Source organism: Azolla caroliniana, unplaced genomic scaffold (genome assembly GCF_043228905.1).
Source record: "Azolla caroliniana isolate FFs.n. ecotype wild unplaced genomic scaffold, voAzoCaro1.0.p SCAF_2, whole genome shotgun sequence".
Lineage (NCBI taxonomy): Eukaryota > Viridiplantae > Streptophyta > Polypodiopsida > Salviniales > Salviniaceae > Azolla > Azolla caroliniana.
Genome location: NW_028230437.1, coordinates 5,671,106 through 5,695,207, shown reverse-complemented (window position 1 = coordinate 5,695,207; position 24,102 = coordinate 5,671,106). Strand labels below are relative to the sequence as shown.

General features: G+C 40.8%; 1 protein-coding gene across 1 annotated transcript; it reads right to left on the bottom strand.

Moving 5' to 3' along the window:
- Positions 1 to 19,126: 19,126 nt before the first annotated feature.
- Positions 19,127 to 21,825, bottom strand: LOC147867219 (staphylococcal-like nuclease CAN1). The gene is made up of 9 exons (XM_087315009.1): positions 21,588 to 21,825; positions 21,428 to 21,483; positions 21,151 to 21,265; positions 20,931 to 21,053; positions 20,590 to 20,780; positions 20,430 to 20,489; positions 20,189 to 20,348; positions 19,990 to 20,058; positions 19,127 to 19,498 (listed from the first exon to the last, which is right to left on the bottom strand). The coding sequence occupies exons 1-9, from the start codon at positions 21,708 to 21,710 to the stop codon at positions 19,400 to 19,402; spliced, it is 996 nt and encodes a 331-aa protein (XP_087171135.1). The 5' UTR covers positions 21,711 to 21,825; the 3' UTR covers positions 19,127 to 19,399.
- Positions 21,826 to 24,102: the final 2,277 nt, after the last annotated feature.

Genomic DNA, 24,102 nt, shown 5'->3' with positions numbered 1-24,102 from the left:
CCAATTTCCTAACAAACTTCCCCTTCACTTTGGCATAGAGTGCTTCGTCAATCCAATTCGTTTTTTGCACGCAGCTTCTCTGTTGACAACACCTTTGTCAGCATGTCCGATCCATTTTATACTATGTGGATCTTTATTAGAGCAAAATCCTTCTCTTCTACCCTCTCCTGGAGCCAATGGTATCTCCTTTGGATGTGCTTCCTCCTCAAGTGGTAGGCAACATGCTTCGCAAGGTGGATGACAGTTTGATTGTCACAGTAGAGTTGTAATTCTTTTTGCCGAATCCCCAACTCTCCGATGAACTCCTTCATCCAAATTATCTCCTTGCTGGCTTCTACAACAACCATGTACTCTGCTTCTATGGTCGACAATGCCACAACCTTTTGCAACCTCGATTGCCACGAGACGGCTCCCCTTGCATACATCATTATGTATTTGGACGTGGACCGGTTGGTATATCCACATAAGCCGAAATGTCTAAATCAATATAACCTTCCAATATGGGATTTTCTAAATTGAATTGGAGACACACGCTCGAGGTGCCTCTTAGGTATCGAAGTATCTACTTCACTACAACCCAATGCTCTCTGAACTGATTGCTCATGAATCGGCTGACGACTCTAAGTGCATATGTGATGTCCGGCCTGGTGCAAACTAGTGCATACATCAGGCTTCCAACTACTGAGGCATATGGGATCTTGTTCATCTTGGCCTTCTCCACTTTTGATTTTGGACATTGACTTTTGGATAACTTGTTGTTTGTCGGTAATGTTGAACCAACCGGTTTCGCATTCTACATGTTGAATCTCTAGAGCACCTTTGTCACGTATTTTTCTTGTGACAACTAGAGCAACTTCTTTGTCCGATCCCAGACAATGTGCATCCCTAGAATCTACTTTGCAGGACCCATATCCTTCGTGGCACAAGATTTGTTCAAAGCCTTTTTCAAGCTTCTAATTTTCTTCAGGTCTTGTCCAACAATTAGCATGTCATCAACATACAATAGGAGGATGAGAAAGTCTCCTCCATCATATTTCTTGACAAATACACAGTGATCAGCTTTCATCTTGTTGAAACCGTGATCTACCATGAAGTATTCGAATTTCTAAGAGGAATAGCGCGGAATACTACTCGGCCACAACCGAGACTTGAATCACTTCTATGAGAATGAAACACAGAAATGGGAAATGGAGAGTACACAAGGAAAATACACAGGATGTTTACGTGGAAAACCCTAATAGGGAAAAACCACGGGAGCCCACAAACTTCAACTATCACTATATGAGAGGAAATACAAAATGGAGGCACAGAGGCAACAACCTTGTGCTCGCGATCTTCGCCAGACGGTGGTTACAACAGAGAGTGCTCATAGCTACTCTCTCTCTCTCTTTCTCTCTCTCTCTCTGTCGCTCTCTGTACAACAATATGACAATAACAACAACCTTACAAAGTGATTGCCCTAAGTCATATTTATACTTATATGAACTTAGCTCTATTTACAAATATAGCCTCAATAGGCTTACTCAAAACATATTTACAAATTTGTCTTCTCTTCCGGATCTCACCGGCTCTCTTCCAGTTCTAACCGGGTCTCCTCCGGTTTCCAGATCTCTTCCGGTTCTCACCGGGTCCTCTTTATTCATCACCAGATCCCATCCGGAGAGAACGATTTCCCAACAATCTCCCCCTTCACTCTGGCATGGGATGTCTTGTCAGCCCGATCCGCTTTCGGCACGCGTCCAACTTGCCGGTTGTCAGCACCTTGGTCAGCATATTCGACCCATTCTCCTCCGTGTGGATCTTCATTAGCACGAACTCTTGATCTTCTACTCTCTCCCGGATCCAGTGGTACCTCCATTGGATATGTTTCGTCCGGGAATGGTAGGCCGTATTCTTTGCAAGGTGGATGGCACTTTGACTGTCGCAGTAGAGCCAATATTGCTCCTATTGGACTCCTTGCTCTCCGATGAAGTCCTGTATCCAGATTATCTCCTTGCCGGCTTCTACAACTGCCATGTATTCCGCCTCCGTGGTTGACAACGCAACCGTCTTCTACAGACCCGACTACAGGAAACAACTCCCCCTGCATAGGTCATGACATATCCGGATGTAGACCAGCTGGTATCCGCATCGGCCGACATATCCGAATCCGTGAATCCATCAAGTTGGGGATTATCGGAGCCAAACCAAAGACATGTACTCGAAGTGCCTTTCAAATACTAGAGTATCCACTTGACCGCATTACAATGCTCTCTTCCGGGATTGCTAATGAACCAGCTCACCACTCCGACTACATATCCGATATCTGGCCAAGTACATACCATCGCATACATCAAGCTCTCGACGGCAGAAGCATATGGTATCTTCATCATATACATCTTCTCTGCCTTTTTCCTCGGGCTTTGTTTCCCCGAGAGCTTGCAGTTTGCCGGAAGTGTCGATCCGACCGGTTTCGCCTCCGACATGTTGAACCTTTGAAGCACATTTGTCATGTACTTCTCTTGTGACAACCACAATAGCTTCCTCGATCGGTCCTGGATGATGTGCATTCCCAATATCTGTCTTGCCGGACCCAAGTCTTTCATTGAGAAGGTCCGGTTTTGAGCCTTTTTCAACATCCAAATCTTGCCTTGGTCTCGTCCGACGATCAACATATCATCCACATATAGGAGGAGTATCAGGAAATCTTCTCTATCAAATTTCTTCACAGACACACAGTGATCAGCCTACGTCTTCTAGTACCCTTGGTCGATCATGAAGGAGTCGAACTTCCGGTACCATTGTTAGGGAGCTTGCTTTAGTCCGTATAGGCTCTTCTTCAACCGGCACACCAGGTGCTCCTTCCCTTCCTTCTCAAATCCTTCCAGTTGATGCATGTAGATCTCCTCTTCGAGGTCACCATGGAGGAATGTCGTATTCACGTCCAATTGCTCTACCTCGAGGTCCATGCTTGCCGCTATGCCCAATACCGTCTGGATGGATGTCATCTTTACTACTAGGGCAAATATCTCATCGAAATCCACTCCTTTCTTTTGCTGGAAGCCCTTCACCACCATTCGGGCCTTATACCTGGGTGGATTTCCAGCATCTCCCAATTTCAACTTGTACACCCACTTGTTCCGGAGTGCTCTCTTCCTTTTTGGCAACTCCGTCAGTTCATATGTGTGGTTCTCATGCAAGGAATCCATCTCATCCTGCATGGCACTCAGCCACTTGTGGCTGTGGGTGTCTCTACTTGGTTCTTCGAAGCTTTCCGGCTTCTCCTCATCGGTTAGCAACACATGCTCTACATCCGGAAATCTCCGGGGGGCTCTTCTCTCTCGAAGAGGATATCTCCGTCCATGGTTTCTGACTACCGATTCCTCTATTTGTTCCTCATTCGGATCTGTTTCAGGATCTGGTCTGGTTCCGGTGTCTTCTTCTTCTTCGGTCGGTTCAGTTTCTTGTCCATATCTGACCGGTTCATCGAGTGTTATCCGGTTACCGACTAACATCCGGTTTTCAACTGGGTATATCCTTGTGTCCTCAAGCCGGTTTTCATTGGATGATCAGGAGTTCATCATCTTCTTCTCCGACTCCCAGTCGGCAATGGTCTTGTCTTCCATGAAGACCGTGTCCCAACTCCGGAACACCTTCTTGTCAACTAGATCCCACACCCGGTAACCGAACTCATCGTCGCCATATCCAAGGAATATGCATGGTCAGGACTTCGGATCCAGCTTTTCTCTCTTGTCCTTTGCGACATGCACATATGCGAGACACCTAAACACCTTCAGATGCCAGTAAGACACGTCCTTACTTTCTAAGGTGAGTCTCCTCCCAAGGGTATTGAGGGTGATCTGTTTATCACGTAGGTCGCCATCGTCAGCGCCTCAGCCCAAAACGTCGTGGGTAACTTGGCATGTGCAAGCATGCTCCAGACTCTCTCCATTATGGTCTGGTTCATCCTTTCAGCCAGCTCATTTAGTTCTGGCGCCTTTGGCACAGTAAACTTGAGCCCAATTCCCTTCGACCGGCAGTACTCCTCGAACTGCCCCCAGTATTCTCCTCCGTTATCTGTTCGAACCGCCTTCAGCTTCCGACCGATTTCTCTTTCCACTCTCGCGTGGAGCTCCTTGAAGACGGATAACACCTGAACCTTCATCTTCAATGGTGAGACCCACCGGTTGTGGTCATCTATGAACGTCACGAAGTACTGTGATCCGACATGTGACTTCGTGTCCACTTGACACACATCGGTATGCACCACTGGAGTTGGTGCATTCCGTCTCATCGATGGTCTTGACTGGAAGTAGGTTTGGTTTTGCTTGCTAGCCAAGCAATTAGTGCTCTTCTAAAGTTGCACATCCTTCACCAGAATGAGGTTGTCTTCGGCAAGCCTCTTCATTTCCTTCTCACTCATGTGACACAGTCTTTTGAGATGCCACTTCATGACCATTAGACCATACATTGTAATACATAGAATATTATTTTCATTTATGTTTTATTATAGAAAATTGATATATATTCCAGATTTCTCTATAACATTCTAGAAACTTCAGGCGTACTCCTAAAAACACTATAAAAGGAGGCACAAGGCATTATTTCGAACCAAATCGGTTCAATGCTAGTCTTAAGCCTCCTAGCTACTATTGTATACTCTCTTCACATAATATATATCATATCATCATTCTCTCTCACCCATTCTCTCTCTCTATCTCTCTCCCTCGCTCACTCTTTCCTTCTCTCGAGAGTTCTACATCTCTCTTAGTACTAATCCTCATCTTTTAGTACTAATTCCTTCTCTATCTTAGTACTGATCCTGACAATTTGAACCGATTTTGCTCCTCTTTTGTCTCCCTCCCTTCATACTAATCTCTTATTCCTCTTTCCTCTCATCCCATGGCCACTATTAGCGATGTCGTGCCTTTCGGCGCCAGATCGTTGCGTGAGTCGGGTGGGAACCACTAAGGTTTTGGACTAGGAGAAAGAAGAATTTGAGACGAGTTTGGTTATGACTAGATTATAAGAAAGAGATATAGAAATTTCGTGAATCCCACGAGTGTATTGTATTTGATTAATCAATATTTAGATAAGAATATGTATTTAGATTGAAAGAAAGAGATTAAAAAGAACTTGTGAATCCCACAAGTATAGATTATGTCGTAAATCCCACGAATATATTTTATTAATTGGTCAATCCTTCAAAAATAATCAACCCTTATTACATTGTGCTCCTCACCCTTATATAGTGATGAGAGAGTCTTAACAATCCATACTTTTTCTATAAATAGACTATATGCTTTATCTAAAGTGATCATGCTTTTTCTAACTTGTGCGTGTTTTTTTTTTATCGACTATAGCGTTCATGCACGCTAGATGTGCATGCGTAACTTTTTCTTTTTCTTATGCGTTTTTCTTTTAACTAAAGTTTATCCTAGGTGAACTTAAATTTCTATGCGGGACATTTACTTTTAACACTAATGAAATGCTAGTGTAATGGTAAGGTTTCGCATTATTAACATGGAGGTACAAGGTTCAAATCTTGCCCTATGCATGTAATATATATTTTTATACTTTCTTCTATTTACAAATATGTCTCTTCATCCGGTGAGAAACTCTCACCGGCCTTCTTTATCCGGTTCTCACCGGGTCCTCCTTACCGGTTCCTCCTTGCCGATTCCTCCTTCATCTGATTCCTTCCAGTTATCCTTACCGGGTCCTCCTTACTGGTTCCTCCTTGCTGATTCCTCTTTCATCTGATTCCTTCCGGTTATCCTTTTCACGTAGTGTACGAAATACACTACAACACTCGCCCCCTCCAAACCCGCACATCCTCCGGTATGTGCCGAAGTTGTCGGTGATTGTTAGTCTTGTCCGTCCAGTCTCCGCCCGGTTGGTTTTGTCTCCGGTCGTGCTTGGTTGCCGGCTCCTCCCGGTTTCCGGTTTTGTTCGGTTGCCAACTCTATCCAGTTTTCGGTTTTCAGTTGCTTGCTCCGCCCGGTTACCGATTGTCGGCTCTCGTATTTCTCCTTTACTCGCAATCCCCTCCATTTGTCTTGCTATGTCGACTTTGGCTCTCCATTTTGAGCACATCCAATCTTTCCACCCGAACCATTGTTGCCATCTGATCCACCATATTCTTCTTTCATTCTTTGAATTGCCATGATCAGTTGTCATGGCTCCTTGTGCTCTTCTTGTGCAGGTGACATGCTTTCCACTTCGTCCACCTTTGTCGTATAATCTCGCGTTAGAGTTGACAATCTTCATGTTAAAGCCCTCCTTTGTCAATATCTCATCCTTGGTAACACCCTTCAAATTTGCTTGGCCTGCTAGGTCCTTGTCATCCTTTGTAGTGCACCTACTTCGCCTCTTCCTTGTCTTTATCATCCTCGATCTCTCCGACCTCCGGTTGAGTCAGATTAGCTTCTTTCTAGATTGGTCTCGTCTGATCATCTTTCGGTTAGATCGGCTTCCATTCCAATTCATATTTGACCGAATTGGAATTGGTTGATCGGTTTTTACCGATTCGGCCCCCTTTCGGGTCGGTTTCAACAGATTGGTTTCTATCCGGATTTTCTTTCTTTTCTTTGTTTTCACCGGTCTCGACCGGTTTGACTTCCGAAACTTCTTTCCGGATCGGTCTCGTTCGATCAGCTTCCGGTTGGAATGATTTCCGTCCGCGTTGAACTCTCAGATTTTTCCCGAATCCACTTCCGCTTGCTTTAGCTTTCTTTTAGGCTGAAATTCCGGCTGGATCATCTTCCGTCCGGACCCACTTCCGGTTTTACATTCTTTACTCCCACCTCCCGTCTCTCCGGTCTCACGTTGGTTCTCGGACACAACCGCCGAAGTCTCTAGAATTAGTGGGTAGGAATCCTCAGTATTATCGTCCTTCGTCGTTTCACCCATAGCCACCTTCTCGGCTATCTCTCCGTCGTATGCATCGGCTTCGACCTTTGTTTTCTCTCCACCACCTTCCGTCTCTTCGGTCTCACGTTGCCTTTCAGACGCTACCACCGGAGTCTCTTCAATTAGTGATGGGAAAGTCTCGATATGCTCATCCGACATTGATTCGTCCATAGCCACCTCCGATTCGATGTAATCTTTTGCGGCAACCTCCTCAATCAAGTCCGCCTCGCACTCTTTATCTCCCTCGATAATGCAAGCATCGATTATGCTTACCCCTTTTTCAGCCGATGTTTCGGATACTTGTGTTCCGAAACCTTCTTCTGTTCTTGAAGTGGTGTTAGCCACTCTCAAGTCATCGACCTTATCATTGGTCGTCGTTCTTTTGCAAGAAGAGAGGGTGCCTTGTTCCACACCCTCTCCCGTGGTGTTGTCGACTTGTACTTCGGCCTTCGTATCAGCCACATCGTTTATCGTTAATCGATCATCCCTCATAGGCCATGTTGTTGCCAACAATATTCTCATCTTCCTCTTATCATGTCTTCGGCATACTCTTTCGACTTCAGCCCAATCCTCGGTAAGGCCATTTGCACCGTCATCATCTTCGAGTTCAATCCCGATGTCCATCCTTTCTTTCTGATCAATCAATCTTACGAACATTAAGACTTTATCCTCCCCTACCAATCCTTGTTCCCGCTCCAAGAGTCGAGCAAAACAATGCTCAAACTCTAGGAATCCTTGTGTTGCACTTTGGTGGGTCTTCTTTGATGCCACCCATTCATCAAACTCTCGCCAAACTCGTCCCTTCGATCTCTCATAGTCATATGCCTCTCATAAAGCTTCTTCAAAGGACCCCCATGTTGGGTTTTGTTGCTGTATCTTGTAGATTCTCTCTTGTAACCCATCCGTGCCTACCTGGCTAAAGGATATCACTTGCAATCTTTCCAGTATCCCACATCGCATCATCTCCGCCTTGTATTCACGTAGATAGCGTGACACATCATTTCCGTTGAATTGCTCGTTTCGTTGCACAAGTCGTTCTACTACCGACTTCATCTTCGACATCGCACGTTGCTCTTGTTGCATCTGCTCAATCATCATCATCATTATGCTCATCGCCTTTTGTTGATTCTCCATCTCCTTGCCACCCGCTTTCACGTCGGGTTCACCACTTGTGTCGTGCCTTTCGGCGCCAGATCGTTGCGTGAGTCAGGTGGGAACCACTAAGGTTTTGGACTAGGAGAAAGAAGAATTTGAGATGAGTTTGGTTATGAATAGATTATAAGAAAGAGATATAGAAATTTCGTGAATCCCACGAGTGTATTGTACTCGATTAATCAATATTTAGATAAGAATATGTATTTAGATTGAAAGAAAGAGATTAAAAAGAACTTGTGAATCCCACAAGTATAGATTATGTCGTGAATCCCACGAATATATTTTATTAATTGGTCAATCCTCCAAAAATAATCAACCCTTATTACATTGTGCTCCTCATCCTTATATAGTGATGAGAGAGTCTTAACAATCCATACTTTTTCTATAGATAGACTATATGCTTTATCTAAAGTGATCATGCTTTTTCTAACTTGTGTTTTTTTTTTTTTATCGACTATAGCGTTCATGCACGCTAGATGTGCGTGCATAACTTTTTCTTTTTCTTATGCGTTTTTCTTTTATCTAAAGTTTATCCTAGGTGAACTTAAATTTCTATGTGGGACATCTACTTTTTAACGCTAATGAAATGCTAGTGTAATGGTAAGGTTTCGCATTATTAACATGGAGGTACAAGGTTCAAATCTTGCCCTATGCATGTAATATATATTTTTATACTTTCTTCTATTTACAAATATATCTCTTCATCCGGTGAGAAACTCTCACCAGCCTTCTTCATCCGGTTCTCACTGGGTCCTCCTTACCGATTCCTACTTGCCGATTCCTCCTTCATCCGATTCCTTCCGGTTATCCTTACCGGGTCCTCCTTACTGGTTCCTCCTTGCCGATTCCTCTTTCATCCAATTCCTTCCGGTTATCCTTTTCAGGTAGTGTACGAAATACACTATGACAGCGCTCAAGAATATCAATCTGTTTTCTCGAAGTTGCAATGCTTGAAAGAGAAGTTCCTTGCTTTGGAACAAGAAAATCATCGGTTGTTGGGGGATCTTCAACAAATCTCCTTTGAAAAGTAGCAAATGCAACAACAACATGGGGAACTTGCGTTACGCGTGCAACAACTCGAAGCAACCATCGTAGCGATGCAACAACAAGGACCCGGAACACAAGGGAATCATAAAGAACCCAAGATCGGCCTTCCCATGAAATTCGATGGAACACGATCATAGTTTAGACGGTTCCTTAATCAGGTACAACTAGTTATTCAAATGCATCCTTCCCAATATCCCACCGATGCATCACAAGTGGGTTTAGTAGGCACGTTATTAAGTGGCTCAACGTTGGCATGGTTCGCTCCGCTGTTAGAAAAAGAATCTCCATTACTAAACAATTTTGAAGAGTTTATAAGTGAGTTTAAAGCTTGTTTTGGAGATACTGGTAGCATAAGGACAACAATCAACAAAATCCGACGACTACGTCAAGGTGATCGTCCAGCCTCCGCATACGCTGCAGATTTTCGTCTACTCGCCTTTGATATCCCCTAGGATGATCAAGCATTAATGGAGCAATTTCGTTATGGTCTACGTAACGATGTCAAAGATTTACTCTTGACCTTTCCCGAAGAACCAAAGTCATTAACAGAAGCAATCAGTTGCGCAATGAGATGCGACAATCGCCTCTTCGAACGACGTTCGGAACGTCAATTCAAGAGGCCAAGGGCAAGATCTGAGCCTACCTACGCCTCAACGGTAGTGAAACCTTTTCCGAGGGATTCATATAATGACCCTCCAGTTAGTACTCTAACTCCAATGGAAATTGACACCACACATCGTTGTGGACCGTTATTGGAAGAAGAAAAGAAATGACGCTGAGCAAACCGACTATGTCTTTATTGCGGTGGACCGGGGCATATCACGGTAAACTGTCCCCATAGGCCAAGAAGGCAGGTAAACCAAATAGTTGCTAGTTTTGATTGTACTAAACCCGATTCTATTTCAGTAGGGATATCTGATAGTCCTAATAGTACTAATAGCCCAAATCTAGCGAACAAATTTGATGTCCTTAGTCAGTTAGAAGAAGAGTTAAACGACTAAGTCCAGCCAAAATAGGAGTTGTTTAGTTGGACAGCCCTAGATCTGTGCAGCCCTTTAGTGGTTTCATTCCCTCTAAGCAAGTTAGCAATGTGTTCGTAGGCCAAGTAACAGTTAGTACTAAAAGTACCCCTCAAGTACATGTCTTAGCACTTCTATATTCCGGAGCTAATTCTTGCTTCATGGATAGAAACTTTTCCCAAGCTCATCAGATATCACTCAAAAAACTCCTGTGTCCAGCCTCTATAGTAGTCATTGATGGTCGTCCCATTGCTTCCGGAAATATCATAGAAGAGTCGGAGCCCGTTAATATTGTCCTAGATAATCTAGCATGTGTAGTATCATTTAATATAATTAGCATCCTAGAACACCCCATTATTTTAGGATTACCATGGTTCGAATTACATAACCCAGATATAGATTGGAGAACAAGAGAAATCCAGTATCAAAAAGCCTGAGGGTCTACTCAGGAGATTGCAACCATTTCGCTACATCAGTTGCGAGAAGAAGGACACAAGGAAGAAATGTTTCTCTTCGCAATATCAATAAAGCCCTCAGACACCATTAAAGAGGAGTCCACCGTTCAACTTCCAAAGAAGTGTCATCATTATGCCGATGTGTTCGATAAAGTACAAGCCAATATGCTTCCTCACCATCGACCGTATGATTGCCCCATCGATTTACAACCGGGGAAAGAGCCACCATGGGGAATGATCTACAATTTGTCACCAACCGAGCTAGAAGTCCTGCGAGCCTATATAGAGGAGAATTTGGAAAATGGTTTCATTCGGCATTCGAAATCTCCAGCAAGCGCACCCATTTTATTCGTCAAGAAAAAGGATGAATCACTTCATCTCGTTGTAGATTACCGTCGCTTGAATAAGGTTACAATCAGAAATAGGTATGCACTTCCCCTTATCTCAAGCCTTTCAGAACGGATCAATGGTGCAAGGTTCTTCACGAAGATTGACTTACGAGGAGCCTATAACCTCATATGGATCCGACTAGGAGATGAATGGAAGACCGCGTTTTGCACCAGATATGGGCACTTCGAGTATACGGTCATGCCGTTCGGCCTCACTAATGCGGCATTAGTCTTCCAGCACATGGCAAATGATATATTCTGAGATCTCTTGGATGTTTGTTTGATCATCTATTTGGATGATCTACTGGTTTATTCGAAGACCCAAGAAGAGCATGATTCTCATATACTATTAGTACTAAAATGACTTCGAGAACATGGTCTTTATGCAAAGCTGGAAAAATGTAGTTTTGGGTGCAACCAAGTGGAATTTCTGGGCTATGTCATTTCCTCGGAAGGCATCTCCATGGACCCAACTGAGGTCAAAACTATGGTAGAGTGGCAGACTGCACGTTCGGTGCGAGATGTGCAATTCTTCTTAAGCTTTGCCAATTTTTACTGGAAGTTCATACAGGATTACTCAAAGCTCGTTTTGCCTCTCACACAACTTACCAAGAAGGGACAATCATTTGTTTGGTCTGAAGAAACAGACATGGCTATTGAGAGTCTTAAAAAGGCATTTACATCGGCTCCAATTCTAGCGCATGTCGATCTGGAAAAATGATTCATTATCGAAGCAGATGCATCGGATTTCACATTGGGGAGCAATCTATCATAACAAGGTAATGATGAGAGGCTACATCCTGTGGCTTTTCACTCACGCAGGTTTGACGCCGCCGAAATCAACTATGAAATTTATGATAAGGAGATATTGGCAATAGTGGACTCTTTTACGCAATGGAGGCATTTTCTAGAGGGATCCTCTCATCAAGTCACCGTATTCAGTGACCACAAAAACCTTGCCTACTTTCAGGACGCTCGTGTGTTAAATCGACGTCAAGCTCGGTGGGCCCACTTCCTCACATGTTGTCGTGAAGTACGAAAGCTTCACATTAAAAGTCTAGAATAAGATAAATACGTGATGAAAATAAAATAAACCTTTATAATGTTAATAACATACTATGATAATATTATACATTATATGTAAAGACAAAGAAATATATATCTATTATATTACATGGGCAAGAGAGGATTTGAGCCAATAATCCCCCACCTTATGACACTCTAACCTTAACATTTAGCCTATACTAACAATTTACAAGAGATTATGGAGAGACGGGAGATGATGACGAGGAAGGTAAAGTCGAAAGACAGTTCGGATGGAAGATGATCAGTCCAAAATTTCGATCTAAATGAAAACACGACAACGCGGAGGTCGGGTCTACGACGGGAGAAGCGCATAATACGGAGCACGCACTACGATAGAATACGAAGCATGCACTACGGCGTAATACGACACATGCACTACGGCGAGAAATGAACTGTGCATTATAGGCGCACGAGGACCTAAGAGCGAGTGCATATTCGGAGGTCGACATCGACGCGTGGGTAAAGCCTACGGAAGGCAAGCGTGGAGCAGAGAGAGACAGCATGTCGAGATGCTCAGGACAATGGGACAATCGAGCCAAAGGAGGACCGAAGGTGGCAAGCAAGGGGCAGAATCCAACATGCGATCGGAGTGACTGGGAGCCCAATCGGAGGACCTACGCGGCGGACAACGGAAAGAAATGCCGAAGGTCAAACCAGTTGAGGTCGGTGAACACGAGGAAAAGAAAGCTAAACCAAACTGAAACCGATCAATCGAACCCGACCCGAAAGGGAACCGACTCGGTCAAAACCGATCAACCGAGTCTTATTCGGTCAAATACGAATCAGAATGGAAGTCGATCCAACCGAAAGACAATTGGACGAGATCAAATCGGAAAGAAGCTAATCCGACTCAACCAGAGATCCGAAAAGAAGTCGAGGTTGATGAAGACAAGATCGCAAGAAAAGACACTACCATGAATGGCAAGGACCAAGCAGATCAAGCGAATTTGAAGGGTGTTATTGAGGATTTGATATCAACAAGAAGGAGGGCTCTAACATGAAGATTGTCAACTCTAACGCAAGATTGTACGACGAAGTGCACTCACGCAGGTTTGACGCCGCTGAAATCAACTATGAAATTTATGATAAGGAGATATTGGCAATAGTGGACTCTTTTACGCAATGGAGGCATTTTCTAGAGGGATCCTCTCATCAAGTCACTGTATTCAGTGACCACAAAAACCTTGCCTACTTTCAGGACGCTCGTGTGTTAAATCGACGTCAAGCTCAGTGGGCCCACTTCCTCAAATGTTGTCGTGAAGTACGAAAGCTTCACATTAAAAGTCTAGAATAAGATAAATACGTGATGAAAATAAAATAAACCTTTATAATGTTAATAACATACTATGATAATATTATACATTATATGTAAAGACAAAGAAATATATATCTATTATATTACATGGGCAAGAGAGGATTTGAGCCAATAATCCCCCACCTTATGACACTCTAACCTTAACATTTAGCCTATACTAACAATTTACAAGAGATTATTTGCGTTGTTTTATTTGAAGTAGTATTTTATATTCTAAACCATGTAATACACCATTACATGGGCAAAAGGGGACTTGAACCAACAACCCCAACCTTACAGGCATTCAACCCTTACCATTTAGCCTATACTTGTGATGTATATAAAATATATGTGTTTTAGTATTGTATGGTTTAAACCATGAAATGTACCACATGTGCACCATATAGCACACATGCAAGAGCCTCTCTGCATGTGCACCATTTAGTAAACATGCAAGAGCCTCTCTACATGTGCGCCACATGGCCCACATGTAGAACCATCTCTTCCCTATAAAAGGAGAAGGGAGTATGATCACAAGGGATATTCGGGAATCGATCAATATCAAAAGAACTATATCAAATAGAGTTATGTTGTAAGTGATATCACAATAGAGAAAGAAGAAAAGAAGAACTAGCTTGATGGTGGTGGTCCTCAACTCACAACGGAAGGGCGGCGGTTCGAGTCTTCTACTTGTCGAGAGATTGAAGGGAAGACTATGGTCTACCATCAAGAAAGAGAAGAGTGATTACCTTGTGAGACAAAGCTCGAAGGATCAACGATGCTCGCAATCTTTTTGTAACTCATTCATCAAATAATTATAAGTTTCTTTCATTCCTTCAAATATCATTCTATATCCCATCTTGTCATATCTTGTTGATCTTTATTTACTCTACCTCTACTCTTTCGTCTCTTCCGTCCATAATCCTGATGATTCCTTCCTCACTTTCACGATATCTTCTGTCAACACAACGCTACGCTTCTAGGCGAGCCACGCCACGACAACGCTACAACAGATGAGGAGCTATTTGGCAATGTAGCTGAGAGTAAGAGTCATGCCCAAAAATCTCCTTCAGATCCAAGTCACCCTATTCTTGTGGAAGATTGTAGTGAATTGGGCAAGTCTGTGAAAAATAATGAAATTGGCAACCTAGCATGTATTAAATCTAAGGTGCATAATCATAGTGTTTTTGAACACTTGATGCAACAATTCTTCGTGTCCTAGAACCTTGAATAAACCCCACCAAGCCCAAAACATGATGATGTCGCAGCAGATCCCACTCTTCTTGATCAACTAGCGCAAGAAGCTGCTAACGCGCGATTGGAGGAGGCGATGGATAGGTTGTGGGAGGAGGACACACATGCTCAATGGGTGAAAGAAGCAAGGCAAAATGGGCAACCATCTAGGAAAAGACTGAAGAAGGGTGCTCAATCGAGGACAAGACCAATTACTCGGTCAAGGGGCTAGGGACACAATGTTTAGTGGAATAGATATGCAACTATTTTTTCTCGCGAAAATTAATATATGAGTGATGTATGGACAAGTAAAACCATTTTTGGTTGTTGCTTGATCCCCATCATGTAATGGAACTCTATGATGAATATTGAGATAAGGATATGTTTTTGTTGCTAAAAATTTTATGTTCATAATTTTGTTTTGTAAGACTATTAGCTACTTTGTGAGAGTGAATATGCTGGTTTTTTCTGATGTTGCAGAGACTAAAGGCTAGAAATCTCTTGTAGCAAAGGCCAATGGTAGTATGGAAACTGATGATGTTGTTGCGTGTTTTGAGGGGCCCATCTTGAGAGTAGATGTAGCAATTGACACAGATGATCTGGTCAATAAAGTAGATCAAGCATGTTGCACAGATGATCTGATTTTGTAGGTAGATGCAACAACCGATACAATTGGGCCCATCTCGACCGCAGACATCTCTACAAGCACAGAGGTGACGCCAAGCCAAGAAACAAAATGCAAGCAAAGGGCCTTGATTGTGCTAGAGCCAAACTGGGTGAAGCTAGACCCAAAGACACAACCAACCAGGGGTGTCAAGAGGAAAAGGACACCAATTTTACCAACAGAACCTGAGCTGATTGAAATTGATCGAGTGCTACCTAAGGTTGGTGTAACAGAGGCTGACTTGTAGGAATGGAAACCAAAAACCGTTAGAAGAAGAAAAAAAGAGTTTTGATTTTGGAGCTTGATAAAGTACTCATGAGTGTGCGATTCATGACAGCAAGGAGAGACGTGAATCAATTTCTTTCATGGGTTGTGCAATGGTTTGATTTGTTTATTTGGAGTGATAAACCACATGATGAAGTCTGGAAGTGTGTGGAGAGTATATTCCCAAGATGGAAACACCATTTTAAGGGTCAATGGACAAGGGAAAATTTGTGAGCTAAAGGATATTGTAAGGTTCAAGCAACTTTCTGATTTTTGAGCGTTGTGGCCAAAATACAATACCTTAATTGTGGATACAATGGTTGAGAATGTGTACGTGCAAAAGCATGATATGAACAATTTTGTTAAAGTCAATCAAATGAGAGAGAAAGTGTGAAGGTATGTTACATAAGAGTCACTTCCAAGAGAGGGTACGGTGTATGGACAATATATACACAATAGTGAGGATTATTCACAATCATCCATGGTCTTCAAGAATGGCATCATTACCTGCATCATTTATTTATAAGTATGTGCTTCAATCTTCTATTTGTCAAGTGAATATTGTTTAACTCGAGTAGTTGGTTGGTTACAAGCATTGTGAATTTCCAATGCACACTACTAGAGTATTTTGGTGGGTGGTTTTATTGTTACAGCCATAAATTGACATATTCGCATTCGTGGAGGTTACCAAACGAATCCATACGCGTATACGAATGCATGAAAAAATATTCGTTGAAAAAAAGAGTTCATAAAGTCCTTACTTTTTAGTTTCTTAGATATATGATTATATCATATATCATATAACAAAGAGGACTTTGACAATAAAAAGAGGATATTTTACTTCACATGAAAAAGTAGACTTAGACTAATAATATGTTTATAATGGATGTAAAACTTAAAAGTATTTGTTTTATTTTTAATAAAAAAATTAAAAAAATAAAAGGTTCATTAATTCCCCACTTTTTACTCTCCCACAAAGTTTGATATTTTTATTTGTCATTAAAAAAGGAACCTCACACTAATAATATTTTTATAATAGATATAAAACTTAAAAGTATTTGTTTTATTTTTTCATAAAACAATAAATAAATAAAAAGTTCATTGATTTCCCACCTTTTACTCTCCCACAAAATTTGATATTTTTATCTTACATTAAAAATGGAACCTCACACTAATAATATTTTTATAATTAATGTAAAACTTATAAGTATTTATTTTATTTTTAATATAAATACAGTTGGGACCCTTTGCAATGGACATGGTGTGATCCTTACGCAGGTCAAGGAAGCAAACCTATCCCTTTCTTTCAATTCACAACTAGATTGGGTCGTCATATTATAGCCGCTCAATCTGCTCGAGATCCGGCTGCTGCAAAGGTCTGGAAAACATATCATGTTCCTTACACTATTATCACCAAGTTTTGGCAGAAACTCTAGAAACAACAACACGCGAGGCGAATCACCACTTTCCAATGGCTATTAATACATAGGTCACTACCGGTTGGTGTATGGCAGCGTGGGAACCTCAGCTCTCCTAATTGTGTAGTGTGTCCAATTGTAGTAGAATCAATATGACACGCTCTATGGGATTGCCCAGAGTCCCATCGAATATGGCAAGGGGTTGGCCATTTATTGCAATTACGCCAGGTGCAAGGCTCAATCAAGTGGGAGAATGTATGTTGGCTATCATGGCAGGCCCCAGTTGACAGATATGAGCATCAGGAAGAGGGGATGACTTTGGTTATAAAAGCACAAGAGGTTTTTTTCTCCACAAATCGGCAATGTCCACTCAACTCCTATTAGTGCCAAATCTCAAGATATGTTGGACTTGGTCAGCCCAATAACTCTTTGGATTTTATGGAAACAACGGTGTAGACGGGTCTTCTCCAACCAAAGCGTGCAACCAATAATGTTAACGCAAGAGATATGGAGTGAAGCTGTAGCCACTCTAAAGAGCCAATATGATGGCCTCAAGGGCGACTCCGATAGAGTTGAAAGACAACGACTAGCCTTTATCCAACATGGTCGTCCTCTCCCTTTCTTGAGGCAGTGAGCATCCACATAAGATGGACCTATCGTGTCCATATAGGGATTTGTATATAATAATCTCATCTGTAAAATCTTTATAACTAATGGAAGGAGTTTTTTTTGGAAAAAAAATATAAATATAAATAATAAATAAAAGGTTCATTAATCCCCTACTTTTTACTCTCCCACAAAATTTGATATTTTTATCTGACATTAAAAAGGGGACCTCACACTAATAATATTTTTACAATTGATTCAAAAATATTTGTTTTTTTAAATAATAAATAATAAATGAATGGTTCTGTAATATTCTTGGGGTCATTTTGTATTCTCAAATATTACGGATGGAGAATACCACAAATATCACGCATTGGTCAATCTATGGTTACAACCCACACATGTCATGACTTTAGTTTATTAGTAGTGAATAAACTTATCAGTAACTTTATTGTCACAAAAATCATACTTACATATCAATGGCATGTATTTTGTGGACAATTGTAACATTTGTACAATTTCTCACACTCGTTGCTAATTATCTTCGAAGTTTACAAGTCATTTTCGTTGAGGTTTCAAACCATTAGGCAAGAATTTGCTAAGTGCGTTAACCATGCATTAGAATATATATACATAGTGCATTCATAGGTTAATGCCAAACAAATGAACTAGGAGGATTATTTGTCCCTACTATAGTCATATATAACAATGCAAAATATGTCTTACAATGTTCATGCAAAGCAAATGAATTGGGTGGATCATTTCCAACCTCAATCACTAATAGCATAGAGTGGGAAAAGGAAATTTCCAAAACATTGGGAAAGTCATTGAAGTTCGTAAGTTGTCATCCCAATGTCCACCTAGATCAAGATCGATGTAAAAACAGCACCTAAGAGAAGCATAGGATTGTTGCCTTTAAGGAAGGTGAACCATCTATGATCTCAAAGTTCATTATCATTCTTGGACTCGTATGTTATGATTATGATGTCCAACTAGATCAAGATCAATGTTAAAAAGGCACCCGTGATAAGCATAGAATTGGTACATTTGAGGAAGGTGAATTACCTATGACCTCAAAGTTCCTTATAATTCTTGAACTTCAAAGTTTAGCAAGGATCCCAAAATTTAAATGTGTTGTTGTCAACCATTTTCCAAGGAGTTCATTTCCTTATACTCTCTTGAATTTGGAAGCTGGTTGAAGTTGTAAGCAACTCTTTATATGATATAGCAAAGGTGAATGGACCATTAAATAGTATTGTTAAAATACTGATCATCTTTTCTTTGGTTCCATTGTGGGTTAAGTAAGATCCGTTCCATTGTCGCCACCAAAACTGATCATGCAAGAATTTCAAGCTTCTCTTTTCAATATATTTGACTAAACATCTCCATTTTCTTTAACTCTAGAAAGGATGCTGAAGATTTTTATAGCAATTTGTGAGTTGGTCATGTTGTGAACAATGCTAGATAAGCAAAGCTTTTAAGCAATCAAGTGTTCATATGCCATATCATCGATAGTATAAGCAAGCAACCATTTTCACCTAATATGTTTAAAAACTCAAAAGTGAGAACCTCCCTATGTTGTTTACATTGATGCTTAAAATCCTGTTAAGAATTTGATAGTTATTAACTTCCTCATTTGCTTCAAATCTGATTTGTATGGAATTCCCACAAGGATTTTTCATATGAGAGGTGTTATCAGTCTTATAGGCAGGGCTGAATTCTTGAAGTTGCTACATAAAATTACAAACAATTCAATTTTCTGAATAAATAGGGATCAACGTCAAATTCCACAAGTTCAAATGAATGCATTATTAAAATATACTATCATCAATATGTTCTAAATAGGGTTAAGAATTTGTTGTTGCTAGTTGGTAGCACTTATAATTTACATTTGTTTTCTTTCCGATACTCCCAAGGTTTTTGAGGATTTGGCATTTCCCAAAGTCCCAATCCTTTCAAACGCGCTTCTTCTTCCCACTATCATACAAGATAAACATCATATTTAATTCTCTCTCTCTCTCTCTCTCTCTCTCTCTCTCTCTCACAGAAAAACACACACACATATGTCAATAGATATATGCACGCATGTACGTGTAGATGCAATACAAAATGATCCTTTCAACCCAACTTCAGCATGACTACTCAATTGTTATCTGTATGATTAACAATATCAACGAACTCCTGAAACAAAAATAAACCAAGAGACCTTGCAACAAATACTCATATACTGATTTTTGAGTTGAGCCAGGAATCAGGATTATTTAAGCCATTTCATGCCACTAATGAATATAAACAACCTTCAATAGGGCACAATTGAAGGCCATAGACAAACATAAAACCTTTTCATGCATGTACTACCCCATTCACACTATGACATGAAAATTCCTATTTTTTGTTGGTACACATCTTCACCTAGAAATCCCTTTATGAATCACAACATAGTAGCATCAGCATCAAAAACAAGGTACCTTGGCAAGGTCTTCTCGTTTATCATAAGCATCATAATGCCAGCATGCTCCATTCTTCAACAGAATTTCCTAAAACAGTATTGACACATCGCAACCGTAGTAAGTGTTCAACATTATCTCAAAACAGCCATCCAGACTCTATTGCCGATCGAAGATAAAACAAACAAAATGAAGGTCTTCATAAAAGTGCATTTCTAACCTGTACAAATCCCTTCTTGCAATGGACATCAGCTACAAGACGACCATACATATCCACAGTGTATACGAGAAGACGTAATGGCTGTTTTTCCACCAAGCTTTGAAGCATAGCTTTTGCTTCTGGACCAAAGGGCATGCTACGCTCTGGCGCATCTATCCCTCTTCACCATCAAAATGAAGTTTTTTTCAACCAAATCTTTATTGATAAATTCTTTATCATGATATCAGTTTAGAGTGCTAACCTCAGCCTAACCTTATATTGATGAGCAATATATCCCTTGGTGTTGTTCGAATCCAAGAGCCTAATAATACCAAAGTTTAAGTATGATAATCAATTAATTTTACAGAATCCTCAGCTGACATTGTACATTTTAATGTGCTCGATGAAAGATAAGCCAATACTTGTATCCTGCTTTTTGGATCTCTTTTTGTATTGCTTTCACTGTTCTATCATCATGTCGTTGTTGAGCTATTCGCCACTTTGATAATGCCTCTTGAACAGGTAACGGTATTGTTGCCGATTCCCTTGCATTATTTCTTACATCCACCAAGACTGTAAGGGTATCACCATCAGTAGCACCATTTCCCTCCACCTTCTCATAATCACCACATTTAAAAATAGAACGTGGTAATAGGTAAGCACATTATAAGCAGGAGAAAAAATGCTCCTATGGATGCACAAGGGTGTTAATGGTGTGCAAGTTATTCTTAAGATAAGAAGAGATTTTAATTTGAAGGCATACAGGAAGAGTGCATAATTCATATTGTACTCCATGGGGCCAATTCTCGGTGGTGATCTTTTGGGCAGAGGGAATTTCTAAAGCTGATGATGAAGATGATGATAGGCCATAGAAAGATAGAAGACCCTGAAAAGTTACAAAACATTTTCTCTGATGAGAAAAAGGAGAAATGTTTCGGAACTAAACGAATGTATTGATGAAGCCTCATGATCCTGCATGTTACCTCAACATCGACTTTTTTATGGCCTCGGAGAGTTTGAATCACAAATTGAGAGATTTCTTCACCTTTTATCGGGGGAGATGGGCTCGCTTTCCATGCTGCAAGAAGCTTACCATACCTATGCAGGCCAGCCAGCAGTTAATGCATAATATAGATGCCATTTCCATGACAGGATTCAAATGGGCAATGAAATCAAACAAATGACTAGGATTTTTTAAGATTCATAGCTTAAAATCTCTAATTCTGAATATCTTTAAGGTACAGTATCTTCGAAACGTACCAATTCCTTTGTGCTGCTCTAGAGGATTGAACAAACCCATCCAACTCATCTGGAACCTTCAGGTTTTCTTCGTTTGTTTACAGATCAGTGTCAAATGTGAAGATTTTCTACATAAATATAAGCTCTCATGCTTAACAAATTCAATGTGAATTTAACATACCTGACCCGTTTGTTCGAATTCGGAGAGGTGCCGAGAAAGAGCTGAAAATTTCTCCTCTGTGCCACCACCATCACCACCGCAGGGGAACACGGAGCTGCAGATCTTCACCAGAATGTTGCCCATCGTTTCTCTTCCACAGATCAGGAGTATCTCTCAAGGTGCAGGAGGATGCGTATTCTTGTTGCGTACAAGTTCACCCCAATTCATGGGTTCTCTCAAAACAGGCAAAAAACACGCAGACACAGATTCGAATCTCTCTCCCCTGTGTTGAAATTGAATTCATTTTTCTGCAGAGAGAGGAAGGAGAAAGGTAGCGTGTAATTTCGCCCACTTTTGAAGAATTACTCGACTGCCCTCCCCTGCCCCTAAAGCATGTAATTTCGCCCACTTTTGAAGAATTACTCGACTGCCCTCCCCTGCCCCTAAAGCATGTAATTTCGCCCACTTTTGAAGAATTACTCGGATGCCCTCCCCTGCCCCCTATGCTTGGAGTATCAGTCCACACACACACACACACACACACCAACCTAACGTATTCCTTCAAAATCACCATTGAAGTGGAATGAATGTATTCTTTCAATTCCAAATTCAAACAATTTATGAGATTTCCTTGAGAAACCAGTACAATTCCACTTCAATGGTGATTCAACATATTTGCTTCACACTTCCTCATATTTAGAAATTCATCATCAGGCATGACCTTATCTTGGTCCTAGGATTATATTTTATAGTGATCACGGATTGAGAAATTGTGGGATGTGTAGTGATCGTATGTTTTTATTCTCTCCTCTATATACTGCAACCAACAATTTAAGTGAATGATAATAATAAGGTTTGAACTAAGAGCCCAAGGAAAGAAATTATGAACACATATATGTACATATTTATGTATGTTGCTTATGCATACAAAAGTGAGAGTTGTTTCTGGGCAGATGAATCACACCTCCTTGAAAGGGAAGGCCCGTGGCATTGATCCCCATTTCAAGATATAAACTTCAAAATGATACTTCCCCATGCTCGTAACCAAAGTCTAACAATACTATTTTACTACATATTTTATATCCCTCACAAAATAGTGTCTTTGAACATTTCCAAGACATAACGTTACTCCTTTAATTGAAACCCTACATCTAATCATTTCAATCTCAAGGCACACATAGTGATAGATTTCGCCCACCTTTTTTGTCTTGATATGGTGCAAGAAAGTGGCGTGTGGGGTGCATCCTCTCATATAGCATGGGGAGGTCGAATGATTGTTGCCACATCAATCCTTTTCTTTTCTTTTCTTTTCCTGTTGGGCTGCTAGCAATTGTCTAGCTTTTGCTACCAACTCCCCCATCAATCCGTCTAACTTTATTGTAGCCGATAAGTAGCATTAATCATCTTTATCGGTATGAGTTGCACACCTATAAGAGCAATCCAATGCTTATTGGTAATTGCAAGTGTGTTTTTATTATATAAGATGTATTCTCATCTAATCTGACTTGTTCACAATCACCATTGAAGTGGAATGAATGTATTCTTTCAATTCCAAATTCAAACAATTTATGAGATTTCCTTGAGAAACCAGTACAATTCCACTTCAATGGTGATTCAACATATTTGCTTCACACTTCCTCATATTTAGAAATTCATCATCTTTTGCAAATCAATTTCAAAATGATTGTTCCCATTTTAACATAGGTTTCCTTTAGCTTGAATGTAAAAGATGGTTTTGTGACTATTTAGCAATACCAACATGTTAAGAATCAAACACAACTTCCCCAATGCAATGGCTTTCACAAGAGCAACGAACAATCTAGGTTTAGGCTAGTTTTGTAAATAGTAGAAAGGGCAGTTGCCCTAAGTTAGTTGGTATTTAAACTAACTCTTTTGTGACTAAGTTGTTGTTGGATGTATTTTTTGTCGTAACTACTCTTCTTGCCAATATACAACTTCTTGTTCTCTGTCTCTAAGTTCTCTCTCTCCCTCTCTCTATTTGTCTACTCACACAGTCCTACACAAGATCACCCACATTCTCCATTTCATTACATGGTATCAAAGCGTGTGGTAGTCTGATCAGAACTCACTCAACTGTGTTGTGATAAACGTCAACGATCAAACAAAACCGGCCCACAATAGAGAAGAAAAACAACATTATGAACACATAGATGGGAAGTGCTCTTCCTACCATGAAACTTGATAGGTCGACCTTTGCATATTGGGAATACAAGATGCACCAATATCTTGTCGGCCAAGGTTATTGGTGTTACATCGATGGAGCGCAAGAAACACAACCCAACCCAACACATGCTGACTACCTAACATGGGAGCAAGTGGCAAACCGTGTGTTATATTGCCTTGTATCATGCATCCATGATCACATGCTTGGCTATATTCGAGAGACCAAAACGCCAAAGGAGGCATGGGGAAATCTCAAAAAGATATTCACGGTCAACACAACTGCACGAAAACTTCAACTCCGTCAAGAGTTGAATAGTATCCAACAGAGGGATATATCAATTGGCCTCTACAC

Coding starts and splice junctions, on each gene's coding strand:
- LOC147867219 (XM_087315009.1), bottom strand. CDS start 21,710: ATGGGCAACATTCTGGTGAAGATCTGCAGCTCCGTGTTCCCCTGCGGT. Junction 20,490..20,589: donor ATCCAAAAAGCAGGATACAA/GTATTGGCTTAT, acceptor TGGTATTATTAG/GCTCTTGGATTCGAACAACA. Junction 19,499..19,989: donor AACGAGAAGACCTTGCCAAG/GTACCTTGTTTT, acceptor CTTGTATGATAG/TGGGAAGAAGAAGCGCGTTT.